Source organism: Penicillium pulvis (genome assembly GCF_028828015.1).
Source record: "Penicillium pulvis strain IBT 33274 chromosome Unknown contig_5_segment0_segment0, whole genome shotgun sequence".
NCBI classification, from domain to species: Eukaryota; Fungi; Ascomycota; class Eurotiomycetes; order Eurotiales; family Aspergillaceae; genus Penicillium; species Penicillium pulvis.
In genome coordinates, this window is record NW_026643078.1 from 509113 (window position 1) to 521247 (window position 12135).

The following is a 12135-nucleotide window of genomic DNA, read 5'->3' on the forward strand; positions in this document are numbered from 1 at the left end:
AATAGAAAGAAAGAAAAGCAGAAAAAAATAAGAAACATGTCAGAATGGAAACCAGGGTGCCTTGATATTTCTAAAAAGTCCTGCCTTTTAAATGTTGTAGTGTAAGCATGTCTGGAAGCTTTCAATTTAGACCTACGACAAGAACGGAGCAGATCGAATGTAAATGATATTGTTCATGCAGATGAAAAATCGTACACGGGAAAAGTATCAAACCAACATTCGCTCATGAAGCACAGATTGTCCGCTGTACAACCACATCTCATTGGGATGGACAACCAAAGAAAATTGGATAAGAAGAGATTATGAAAATTATGAAGGTGAGTATGGAGAAGATATCATATTCGTCGTTCCAGTCAATATCCACCAGAGATAAATGTTTAGCTGGCAACAGCCAGCTGAGCCACAAGGTCGGATGCCACATCTAGGAAAGGGTAGGGGCTAGTCACCTCCTTCTCCTTGTTCTTCAGACGCTTGCTGATGGGAGTCCATTCTGTGTCACCCTGAGCACGAATAACATTCTGGTAGCCATCGCATTTGAAATCGACCATGTAGTTGTTCTCTTCCAACTGGTAGAGTTGGATGTCAACGAAGACCCAGACGCCGTGGGAAATACTCGGGAGGCCATTGTGTTGCGTAGCTGATGAAGGTGCAGAGGGTGCACTGTTATCCTTGTCTGATGCAAAAGACTTCACCTCCTTGTCCTCAAATGGAGTCGAGATGCCCGAAATGTGGAATCGCCGACGCAGTTCCCCGAGGTCACTGCGGCTATTAAAAACACTGGTTGATGCTCCGGGGGCCTTGACTCCCTCTTTCAGCAAGCGTGCACGAATGAACCAAGGGTCCTTGGGGATGTAGTAGTCCGATGGGAGATCAGGGTATTTGTTCTGGAGCGGCTTGGGTTTGTCCGGGGAAGGGGTTGCTTCCGGTCCAATTTGAGTTCCTGACTCGACAGGCTGGACATCCCAAACACCACCTTGGGCAGCAATTGCCCGATAAAGATACAACATGGCCTCATAGGGCTGGTTCCGTGAGCGGATACCAAATTGCCATTTGCGGGATCGCTTGGGAGGCTGCTGCGAAATGGGGTGACCAATTGGTGGTTCCAGGCGCAATTTATCAAGATCAATTATACTCCGAGCATGGGGCTTCAATGCTCGAGCTGTAGCAGCTTGCTCCTCAGGTGTCAGCTCCAGACGCTCGGACCCCAATCCCTCCGCCTCGTTCCGAGCAGCTTCTTTCCGACGCACTTCATCAACACGAGCCCTTTGCTCTCGATCCCGTTGCTCCATGAGCTGGTCATGCACGTATGGTAGACTAGTTGGCAGGATTCGGACATGGCTGGGACGTGGTTCTTCGGACTCGGAATCTGCCTGTGTCTCTTCCGTACGGATGCGACGCGAGATGCTCTGTTTCCGAGCGGCAACTGGAGCAGGCGGCGCCTGAGCTTTGGGTGCAGCAGTCGCTCGATCGACTGTCGGTTGTGCGGGTCCTTTGGGTTGTGGGGGCACGTTCGAGGCCATTAAATTATCTTCCGTGGGAGCTATGAAGACCCAGTTAGAAATTGACACCTAAGTAATGGCATGGAGAAAGACTCACAGTTCGTCTGCATCATTTCATTTTCAACGACGATAGAAAATGCATCTTTGATTGCGCTGGGCTCCGGATGTCTGAGTGCATCTTCAATATCTTCACGGCCATATCCCATGCTTCGTTCGAGCTTCGACACGGCAATCTGGTGAACCTTGTGTTGCACTGGAAGCGGTTTTCCAGGAGCGACCTTGGCATCATTGGCCTTGCTCTGGTCGGCACCGGGTGCGATATATTCTTCTGCTGGAGGTTCCAGATATTTGGGGATGTTCTTACTGAACCACGGGTCATCCCGAATCTCGGGGATAGTGATTCTGTGAACAGGGTGAACCTGTAGCATGGCCCGGATTAACCGGGCAGCTCCGGGGGAGATATAACTTGGAACGTGGAAGTTACCCGCTGCAATCTTCTTGAACAGAGCGGGGATATAGTCGTCATCAAAGGGCAGTCGGCCCACCAACAGCACATAGAGGATCACACCGCAACTCCAGACATCCACCTCGGGGCCTGCGTAAAGCTTTCCAGAAATGACCTCTGGGGCAGCATAGTTCGGGCTACCACAGCTAGTCTTGAGGAAATTGCCATCTGTCATAATATTACTCAAACCAAAATCGGCAATTTTGACGTTCTTCTGGCTGTCGATAAGCAGGTTCTCGGGTTTCAGATCTCGGTGGACGATCTTGTGTCGGTGACAGTATTCGACAGCGCAAATGATTTGCTGGAAAAACTTTCTGGCTTCGTCATCGTTGCATTTGCCTTTTCGCACCAGGTAGTCGAACAATTCTCGCTCGGCGTACTCGAGGACCATGACAATGTCGGTCTTGGTGGCGATAACGGTGTATCTAGCGGGGTAAATCCACCCGATCAGCCTGGACGCACAACAAATTTAACTATGTGAGGAGGGAAAAGGGAATCATACAATTTGATAATATGAGGATGTCGGAGCAATTGGAGGTACTGAATCTCTCGTTCCACACGACCGACCATGTCCCGGGACAAGAGCTTACGCCGAGAGATGATTTTGAGGGCAACCTGCCGACCACTCGGCTGGTGAATGGCCAGCTTCACCTTTCCGAACGACCCCTCACCCAAAATCCTCACGGTCTGATACTGGTCAAGGCGTTGCATATCTCTTGTGGTTGCGGGGGACTGGGTGGCCTCCGCTCTAGCGGTCGGGCGCGGCGGCGGCATAGCCATGGCGGAGGGGTTCGAGCTGACCGGCCTGGTGTGGTCACGAGGGTGGTCACGTTCACGGTCGGAAGGAGCGAGTGGGATCGATAGATCTTCCTCATCAAAAGCGGCGGCCATGATGGAAGGACAACGTGACGTGATTGATTTTCTGGGTCGGGCCCAGCGGTCCGGACTGCTGACTGTGCCGTGGTTCTTCTTAATTTTTTTCTGCCCTTAGAGCATCGCCAATCAGTCGGTCTCGACCCTCTCCACAGTAGAACCGAAGGTGGAGCTTGGGACAGCTAGGATTTTTGTTTTCTCGAGGGGGCGGGGCAAGAATAGAGGGGTAAAGTATGTGCCAAGTGATAACCGAGACGTGTAACGTTTGATGCAAATAAAATGGAATAGAGAACGAGACAACAGTTCGATGCAAGAGTTCACCAAATTCTGGGGGAAGTCAAAGGTTCCATGGAGGAGAAGCCGATGCCGCTTAAGCTCTGACCGGTGGGAGAGACTGGGGTCGGGTCCATTATTCTGCCCAACCTTGAACACCGTATACTCGGAAAAATTAACTACAAAATTTACTGATCTTGATTGAAATAATTCAACAAGTAATTAGGTCGTATGAAAGGGGCATTTGCTGAAGGGATTGAATCCAACTCGATATTTACGTCACATGTCCAGCTCAAATTGTGTCCTGCAACATCAACAGCTACGCTGTAGTCTGATAACACATGTCGTCGCCAAAAGGGAGAAAAATGGGAGGAAAATAATGCCCATGATGTGATATAGAAGAAGATTGAATTTCTACTGTACCTGCCTTTAGGAAGATACAGGACTCGTCGATACCTATGATATGCTGGTCTTGCTATGCATAAATTCTCCGCAATGGTGAGCTCCGCAATGACTCATCCATGGTGGGTGACCAATCATAAAACGAGGTGCTTTACTGCCTTTGGTCTCCGCTTTCCCCTCGTATTCGTATTTCGGACTTTCTTTGTTCCTATTCTGCCAGCATACGCCGCCCTTCCGCTCCGCTCTCCGCTGCCAAGATATTCCACGTGACCTCGACGATGACGGATGGCAGTATACCCTTTATATTGTTTTGAACAGCGGGTGTTAACATATAATTAGATGCGCGTCAGACATGGACTGATGCAAATGGCAATCCAGTCCAGGTCCCACTCACAAGCAACCGTCGCAGAGGTATCTACGCCCTCCCAGTGGTGCGTCAAGTTGTCTGGCGAAATGGTGCAGAAGAAGGATACACTACAGAGAACCGGGCTTTGCTTGGTTACAAACAGCGTGTTGGGGTCCAGGCTCCTGCTGGTCAAGAGTGTGACTGCTGTAAAAGTGGTAAAGGTCCATTTGCGTTTTGTGTTGTGGTTGTTGTCAATGGAGTTCCAGACAGTCGCGGTGCCTGTAGCAACTGTGGATGGAATAATCAAGGTGTTCACTGCAGCCACCGTGAGTGACACCTATTTCTCAATCCCAGAACTTTTTCCTCTTCTGTGAATCTTCTGCTTACTGAAATCAACAAAGATCGGAAAGCCACAGCCACAGATCAACCTCTCTTTATCCAGCAGGAAATCAATCGCCAGATGGCTCCCCAGCAGGCTATGCAGCAGGTAGACTCATACCTCGCCCCGAGTCTCAAGCCAATACTAACGAACAGAAGCCTCAGCTCCAGCCTCACCCCCCACCTCAGCCCTTGACCCCTGCTATTCCATACGATGGACGGTACTATACGTCCCCGTTGGATGACGCAGGGTTCATTCAGTCCCATGACCTGTCCTTGCTCCAACGCACTCTGGAAAGCTGCAACACTATTGCAGAGCGCCTTAAGGACGACAAGGCATACCTGGCCAAGCACCTCCGGGATATTGGGGAGCCAGAAGTGAAGGATGGTGAGGATACCGTTATTGATTCCTTCGCCGTCCGTCTTCGGGCTCCCCGTAATCCCCACTCTGGCCGATTCTATGACGAGAAGTGGCTCACTTCACCCTGGGATGACTCCACGGTCTGCAACCTTTTCGACTTCCCGGCCCACCGCAGGGCCCTGCTGGCATGCAATGCCATAATCAACCGGGTAGAGGACGATAAGATACGCCTACGTCTGCGGCTGGAAGAAATGGGTGAGTCGTACGATTAGAATCAAGGAAGGCGGCTCTGCCCATGGATGGCATGGAGGATTATGATTCCTTCCCAGTGTATTGAGTGTTTGATCGATACATATGAGCATAAGATACCCTGAACCAGTCTTCATCTACGTTTCAATATCGTATCAAGGCATTTGTAGCCTGTAACTCGCCTCCCACGGCACTACTTCTTGATGCTTCATCTTCTAAGTGTGAAATTGAAGTCAGCGGTGCTCTTATATCAGAGACCTCATTTCCCATTTCTGCATTCGCTTTCTCCATCACTTCGCTACCTTTTGATTCATTAGTTCTGCGACTTCTATTCCCCAGAATCTCCATCAGTGGCCGTTCATATAAAAGTTGGCTACTGATATGTTTCACCACTGATTATTGGATCAGTGATGTCGTAATAATGGACAACCAGCGCGTACTGTTGCAACCCAAAAGAGATCCTCGCTGATATCAAATAACTATAGGCTCTCCGCAAGGCAATCCAACCACCTCATCAAGTTCTCGAATTTGTCAAGGGAATGATAGAGTACCAAATCCATGAGACCCTTCTTTGAACTATTCAGCATCTTACGAGTCATATGCTGGAAAGTCAATACAATTACGAGCGCAGATGAGCGAAATAAAGGTCAAGTACGAGGGACACGAGTCTCGGGTCCTAACTCAGCAACATTCTATCCAAGAATACTAACTCAGGCCTCCAATGAACGTTTTGATCGGTAGATTCAAGCCCGTCATCTAGCTTGATTTACTACTAACGCGGGGGCTGATGCAAATCACAGTCCATGAGAGACAGGACATTGAAAATGGTACTTTTATTTCTATGCAAATCTGTACAACCGATGGCCCGCCAATACACCGACGAATGGTAAATCCAGCCGAACTCCAAAAACTCATATTATAAGCATCATGCCTTCAACATGTCAAGTGCGCCCTTCAGCTGGAAGGCATTCTGTGCCATCTCCACCTCGTCACGTACGCGGAAATGCAATCGGTCCACCAACTTGTCAACCTGGGCTGACTGGCCCAGATTGGCCGAGTAGATGTCCAGCAGGTTCATGGCAACTTCAACGCAGAGATCAACCAGACGGGGCTCGCGAATATGCTTGTAAACCCATGACAAAACGGGCTGGAGTGTGACCTCGTCGCGGTCTTTGAGGGCAGCACGTAAAGCCGAACGGTGACGGAGGGCAGTGAATAGCGTGAGCTGGGCTGTCTTATCGGGACCTCCAAGGACTTGATCCAAGGCAGCGGCATATCGGCCCTTACGCAAATCAAGCTCCCAAGCTTGTTCACGCTTCCTCTTCTTGTTGTCCTGGCCCTCGATCACAATCTCGACTCCTTCTCCGATGAAATCGCGGCCACGCAACCGCTTCTCCCAGCCTGAGCCGCGAGTCTTATTTTTCTTTGCCACTTCGCGGTCGTGTTCCTCCAGCTTGCCCTCGAGCAGAGCCTTCATCTCCTTCTGACGCTCGCGGTCCTTGACCTTCTGTTGACCAGACAACCGGGTCTTGATAGAAAGAAGACCTGACTGCATACCAACGGCGATGTGCTTGTCCTCCTGTGCTATGCCAGAGGTGATAACACGCAGAGACAGGATGGGCGATGGGTATTTAGAGCCAGAGACCGCATTCCAGCCAGTTGTCTCAAAGACCTTCAGGTGACCATCCAATGCACCACTGAGCAATCGCTCTCCATTGGATGCCAACGCAAGCGAGGTTACTGTCTTCTGGTGGTTTTGAATCATGTGCATGGGCTTTCCAGCCACAATATCAAGCACCGCAATCTTGTTATCAGCGGAAGCCAGAACGGTAGTGCCCGCCGGCATGGGCAGCACATTTTCGATAGGAGCCGCCATCTTGAAGGTCATAGCTGCGCGTCTCTGCACACGGGGATCCCAGATGCGAACTGTGCGATCATAGGAGCCAGAGACAATCAATCCAGAGGAGGCCATTGCGCCGGGCATGAAGGCACCACTGCGAACGTAATCGGTATGGCCGGTGAAGGTACGTTGACTGGACTCAGCAGGCAGATCCCACAGACGGACTGTCCGGTCATCACTAGTGGTCATAAGAGCAGTTGGGTCGCTCGGAGAGAACTTGCTCACCCACACGGGCTGCTTGTGGTCTCTCCATGTCTTCAGAATGGCGCGGGACTTGACGTCAAAAACCTGGACTGTGCCTGTATCGTCACCAGTCACCAACACACGCCCGTCCGGCCGAACATCTGTACCCCGTACTGTATCATCGAATCGAGTGATTGTGCGCAGCAATTTCCGGGTGTGGATTGAGTAGATCTGAACTCGGGCACCGGTGGTCACGGTGAAAATATCGGGGGGCTGCGACAGGGAGCTGAAGACAGCAGAAGATGATGGGGCAGAGGGTTGAGTGATGAGATTGATAGGTCCATTGGCTGGCGACGGGATGAGGAGAGGGTTCTTGAATGTGCGCCAGTATTGTTGCTCTGGTGTAAGGCGGGTGGATGGCAACGAGGCGAGCTTCACCTGTTGCAAAGGCAGGACGGGAGCCGCCATGGTGAGCTATGGTATTCAATCACTGATGCAAGGTAGGATTTAATCTGCCAAAAAAGGAAAGAGAGTGTATACACGCTCAAAGCTCGTGGCAGCGCCGTGATCATGAAGGTTTGATCTTTTTTTCTGCCAATCAAAAAAGTTCGCCCTGATCGGGAATGGCGGCGGTGTCTATAGACACCTGAGGCATAACACCTTAACTCAATCACCGATTTCCCAGGCACCAAGGCATTAAGGTATTAAGGCAGGACACCCCCGCGAATCGTGCATTTCAAGTCTCGTAGATTCTTAGATACGTCACGATCGCTCGCCAATGGTCATGGTTGGCACATTCCGTGTTTCCGATTAAGTGTTTATTCCGATAATTTACGTAGTTGACCGACCCATAAATCTTCGGGATTCGCGTCAAATATCCTTGTGAGCTCATCTTGGGCGTTGCCGCGTTGGTGAATAGTGTAGCTGATGGCCAAGATATTTCCGGATAATAAAATGATTCTTCCAGGCTTCCATATATCTTTGCCCCATCAATTATGATATATCAAGAAACTTATTCAATATAATAATAGAAATCGGCCCCAGGCGTGTAAGCCGACTAGACAGAGCTCCCATGGATCACCGGGGCTGTGAAGCAGGCAGCGACCAAAACAAGCAGGGGATACCGATACTATCGAGGGTTGTACAAATGTACACTCCAGATCTGTCTCACGTAGAACAATTATTTGTTAGACACTATTCTTCTGTATAGGTTCGTTGGAGTATGGGCAGCAATTGCGGTCAAGCCCAATCAGATGTTTTGCCCGTCGCCATAGCAATCTAGAATCAAGTGGGGTTGACTCATGCATTTGCTTGACCTTATGAGTGGGGATGGCTGCGCCTGACAGCTGCGAGGCCTCGCAATTGAGACAAATTGAAACCGGATTCACTAACAAAACTATTGAAAGGATGACGATCGCTGCAGGCCAGTCGCCAATCGTTGCACTTCCTGCCAACTTGACCCCCTGTCGGCGCCGGGAATGCATTGATCGGTGGATCGCGGTGGCTGGGGGAGCTGATCGGAGCTGACGATGCTGCTCCACTTGGAGTCTGGACTTTGAGACCGGGTTGGACGAAAGTAAAAATGAAAATGGATATCTAATCTAAAATCTCATAAGTTTTCGTGAGGCTGGTGAACAGGAACAAGGATATGGAGGACGAGTTGCGTATTCACGATCAACTTTGGGATAGATAACGATGTTTATCGGGTAATATAAATCTGGTTTGGTATTGTCACATCGCTTTGATCGGCAGGGGAATACAGTCAAGTCAGTCAATCAGAGATCAGAACGACCCGCCCCCAGCCACCTGCAATACTGTCTCTGACATTCCAGAAAAGTGGGCGCTTTTATCTTTAACGATCCCCCCTCTTTTCGATTGATCGTCTCTTTTATTCTCCTTCTCTTTCCTGCCATACATGTTGAACACGAGCTATCGTTGATTGACCATGGCTAAAGTGTTCAAGGGTAGTCATGCGGCTGGCATCTTCGCCGACATGTCGGTTGATGGGCCACCTATTGGCACTCTGGTGGCTATTATCGATCGCGCAAAGAATCTCCCCAATCGCAAGACTATGGGGAAACAGAACCCTTACTGCGCAGCACGCTTGGGAAAGGAAGCAAAGAAAACTCCAACGGATTTGCGAGGTGGACAAACTCCTAGATGGTACGTTCATAAGCATATAGTGTGTAAGTAAACAAACTGACGTCAACACAGGGACCACGAGCTCCGTTTCACTGTACACCAATCCCCGGACTACTACAAGCTAAAAGTTTCTGTGTTCAACGACGACAAAAAGACTGATCTTATTGGAGAAACGTGGATCGACTTGAACAACCTTATTATTCCTGGAGGAAGCCAGGACGACCACTGGCACCCACTGCAGTCAAAAGGCAAATACTCTGGTGAAGTTCGAATCGAGATGACATACTATGATACCCGACAACAAGATGAGGCAATTATTGAGAAGCGAAAAGAAGCAGCAGAAAGGGTCCAGGGCAAACCAGCTGCTGCTGCCATCACATCAAGCTCTGGCTTGTCGGGTCCTAGACAACTGAATGCTTTCAAGCGACGACCACTGCCTACTGACCCATCAGGAGTAGCCCCTCCTAGACCTCCTGTTCAAGAGCAACCTCAGCCAGCCCCTGCATTGCATCACCCAATGCCTTCACGAAACATACGGGAACAAGTCCAAAATATGCCCATGGCTTCTGTTCCCGAGCCCGCCCAAACTTACCCGCAAAGACATCACTCAGAGCCCTCATATGAGCAACACTATAATGCATCACCTCAATCTAGGGCGTATGACGCCCCTGAAAACTATCAACGCGAATGGGAAGCTCCAGCCTCAGCCCCAGCGCTTCCTCCGGCAGGTGCAATGAGACGTAACCCTCCACACGAAACGACTTATGCCAGTCACGAGAACCCAGAGCTTGCATATGACTCGCGCCCACTGCAACCTCGCAGCCACTCCGACTATGACCAGCATCCTCCGAGAGAGTATCGCACTGTGTCCCAAGAGCCATCGTATGAGGTCGATATGCACAGTAGGGCAGTATACGAGCAGGGTGAGAATATCTACAGTCCACTCTCACCCCAATATACTGCACCTCCTATGTCATTCGGACCGGTGTCAACATTCACCCCACGCCAGCCAGCATATGCAGATGAGCCTCCACCTCTGAGCTACTCGCGGCCGAGTTCATCGTCCGGGCCAGCAGGTGACCCTCGCTACCAGCCGCACGACGTTCGAGCACTGCAGCCAATGCATCGTGAAGTCTATCATCCTGAATACGCCACTATGCAGCCACGTGTGGAAGATGAAGATGAGGATGGCCCACCTCCACCCCCACCAGTTCATCGGTCTCGTATGGCACAGCACCCACAGGCGATGCAGCCAATGCAACAACCGATGCAACCAATGCAGTCAGTCCAGCCAGCCCCGCCAGCTGCCAGGGAGCCCACATCGTCGTATCAGCCGTACACCCCGGGACACTCTAACTCCACATCTCCCATGCCCACCAGTCTCGTCGCTGGTTACGAGCCCGAGGAATTCCCGAAATATGAGGATCGACTCGGCCGGAGACGAAGCGCTCTTTTTGACGATGAGATGATGATTTCTCAACCGCCAGGACCGGGGGCCCTTGTACCCGTATCCAAGACTGCCCAAGCACCACCTTCGCCCTATGACTCTCCCATCTATCCTCTCCGTACCTCTCCACAGCCACCGACTGCCGAGCGACCGACCTCCAGCCGCGGTGGGTCTACCAGCACAGATATGCGAATGGTAACACGAAAATCGGTCAGCCCCCGACCCTCAATCTCTAGTGACCGTGAACGTGCCTCTTCGATCCCATTCTCGCCCGACTCATATAACTCCATCAACCCACATGCAGCACGGCCCAACAGCAGAGATCCTACACCAGCCTATGACTCGCCATCAACTGCCAGGGACGCAAATGCAGTGGTCCGCTCCGAGGTTGAATCTATTCGGGATCTCAGCCAGCCTATCATTGGTGACGATGGCCGTGAGATTGATCCATCTGATCATCTTCCTACGGACACTTGGGCTCCAGAGCCAGAGCGGAAGAATCGCAAGGCGGAGGTCATCATTCGCTTCAAGCATTCTCCTCGGGACCGGCCCACTTCCCGTGGTAATGACACCGCTTCTCGCAGCCCCGCGCCGCCTCGCGTGGGCTTCAGGACGGAGACTAGTTCATACAGTTCCGATCGTCCGCGATACACACCGAGCCATCAGCCTAGCCCTGATCCAGCACCGCAACGAGGGTACGATAACTATGGAGGTGGTTACACACAAACTCGAGGCTATAGCGCACCAACATCAACTGAACGCCCCCGCTCATCCCGTGGCTCCGTTTCACCATCTCCTGGTTCTCGCTCTCCACTGTACGACTACAGCTCCGGTCCACCAATCCCATCCAAGGTCCCGATTGCCCAAGCCTCTCCTAGTTACCCGGTTGCTGCCAGTAATGCCAGCAGCGGGAATCCTGGTATGGATGCCTTGAGTCGGGAGTTAAAGACCATTGAGATTGGCTCGGCTGGATGTAGCCCAAGTCGTACTGTTCGGAGATATGCCCCAGCTCGTCAATCAGCATCGATTGGATATGCTAGTTAAAAGGAAATGTATGATGATTTATGCGCGGCTACGTCTTTTTGGGAGGTTAAGATTCTTGTCCGATACTTATGTTCATGATTTGAAACAAGGCTTGATTATTGTTCAATATCCAGCATGGCGGCGTTTGGATTTGGTTTCCTTTATCTTTACTTTTTTCCTTTCTTTTGCGTTTCTACCCTGTTTTTTACATACAATTTGGCCCTACGGCTTTGCAGAATATACCTGCTGACCCATCCGCTTAAGAATTCTACCTTGCCTATCTAAGAGTTACATAACATGTAAGCTCTAGCCCTGTCATTTCGCGCTTAAATTAAGGAGTTGGACTTCTCGCTTACAGACGGGCGAGTTCCATGGAGATAACTTCGGACTCCGTACATCGCCTACCGATATGCACCTCTTTTATCCACAAGTTGGTCATAAAAAAGTGCTTATCATGTAAACAGCAATTGACCCACAGAGATGACAGATCTCAACTGCCGTTGATCGGCGGCAAACTCCGAATCAAAGTAGGCGATGCAACCAATCCCGCAACA

The 12135-nt window shown here is 50.7% G+C and overlaps 4 protein-coding genes across 4 annotated transcripts; 2 read left to right on the forward strand and 2 right to left on the reverse strand.

Moving 5' to 3' along the window:
• Positions 1–377: 377 nt before the first annotated feature.
• N7503_006751 (SNF1 family serine/threonine-protein kinase) lies at positions 378–2895 on the reverse strand (the record flags this gene model as incomplete). Its single annotated transcript, XM_057066298.1, has 3 exons — positions 378–1540; positions 1597–2429; positions 2507–2895. The coding sequence occupies 3 exons, from the start codon at positions 2893–2895 to the stop codon at positions 378–380; spliced, it is 2385 nt and encodes a 794-aa protein (XP_056919979.1).
• A 935-nt stretch (positions 2896–3830) lies between these two features.
• Positions 3831–4909, forward strand: N7503_006752 (DUF3716 domain-containing protein; the record flags this gene model as incomplete). Its single annotated transcript, XM_057066299.1, has 3 exons — positions 3831–3843; positions 3892–4224; positions 4341–4909. 3 exons carry the CDS (start codon positions 3831–3833, stop codon positions 4907–4909), a joined length of 915 nt encoding a protein of 304 aa, XP_056919980.1.
• A 902-nt stretch (positions 4910–5811) lies between these two features.
• Positions 5812–7437, reverse strand: N7503_006753 (snoRNA-binding rRNA-processing protein UTP15; the record flags this gene model as incomplete). Its single annotated transcript, XM_057066300.1, has 1 exon — positions 5812–7437. One exon carries the CDS (start codon positions 7435–7437, stop codon positions 5812–5814), a length of 1626 nt encoding a protein of 541 aa, XP_056919981.1.
• Positions 7438–8914: 1477 nt separating this feature from the next.
• N7503_006754 (uncharacterized protein) lies at positions 8915–11602 on the forward strand (the record flags this gene model as incomplete). The annotated part of the gene is made up of 2 exons (XM_057066301.1): positions 8915–9132; positions 9184–11602. 2 exons carry the CDS (start codon positions 8915–8917, stop codon positions 11600–11602), a joined length of 2637 nt encoding a protein of 878 aa, XP_056919982.1.
• Between the last annotated feature and the right edge of the window lie 533 nt (positions 11603–12135).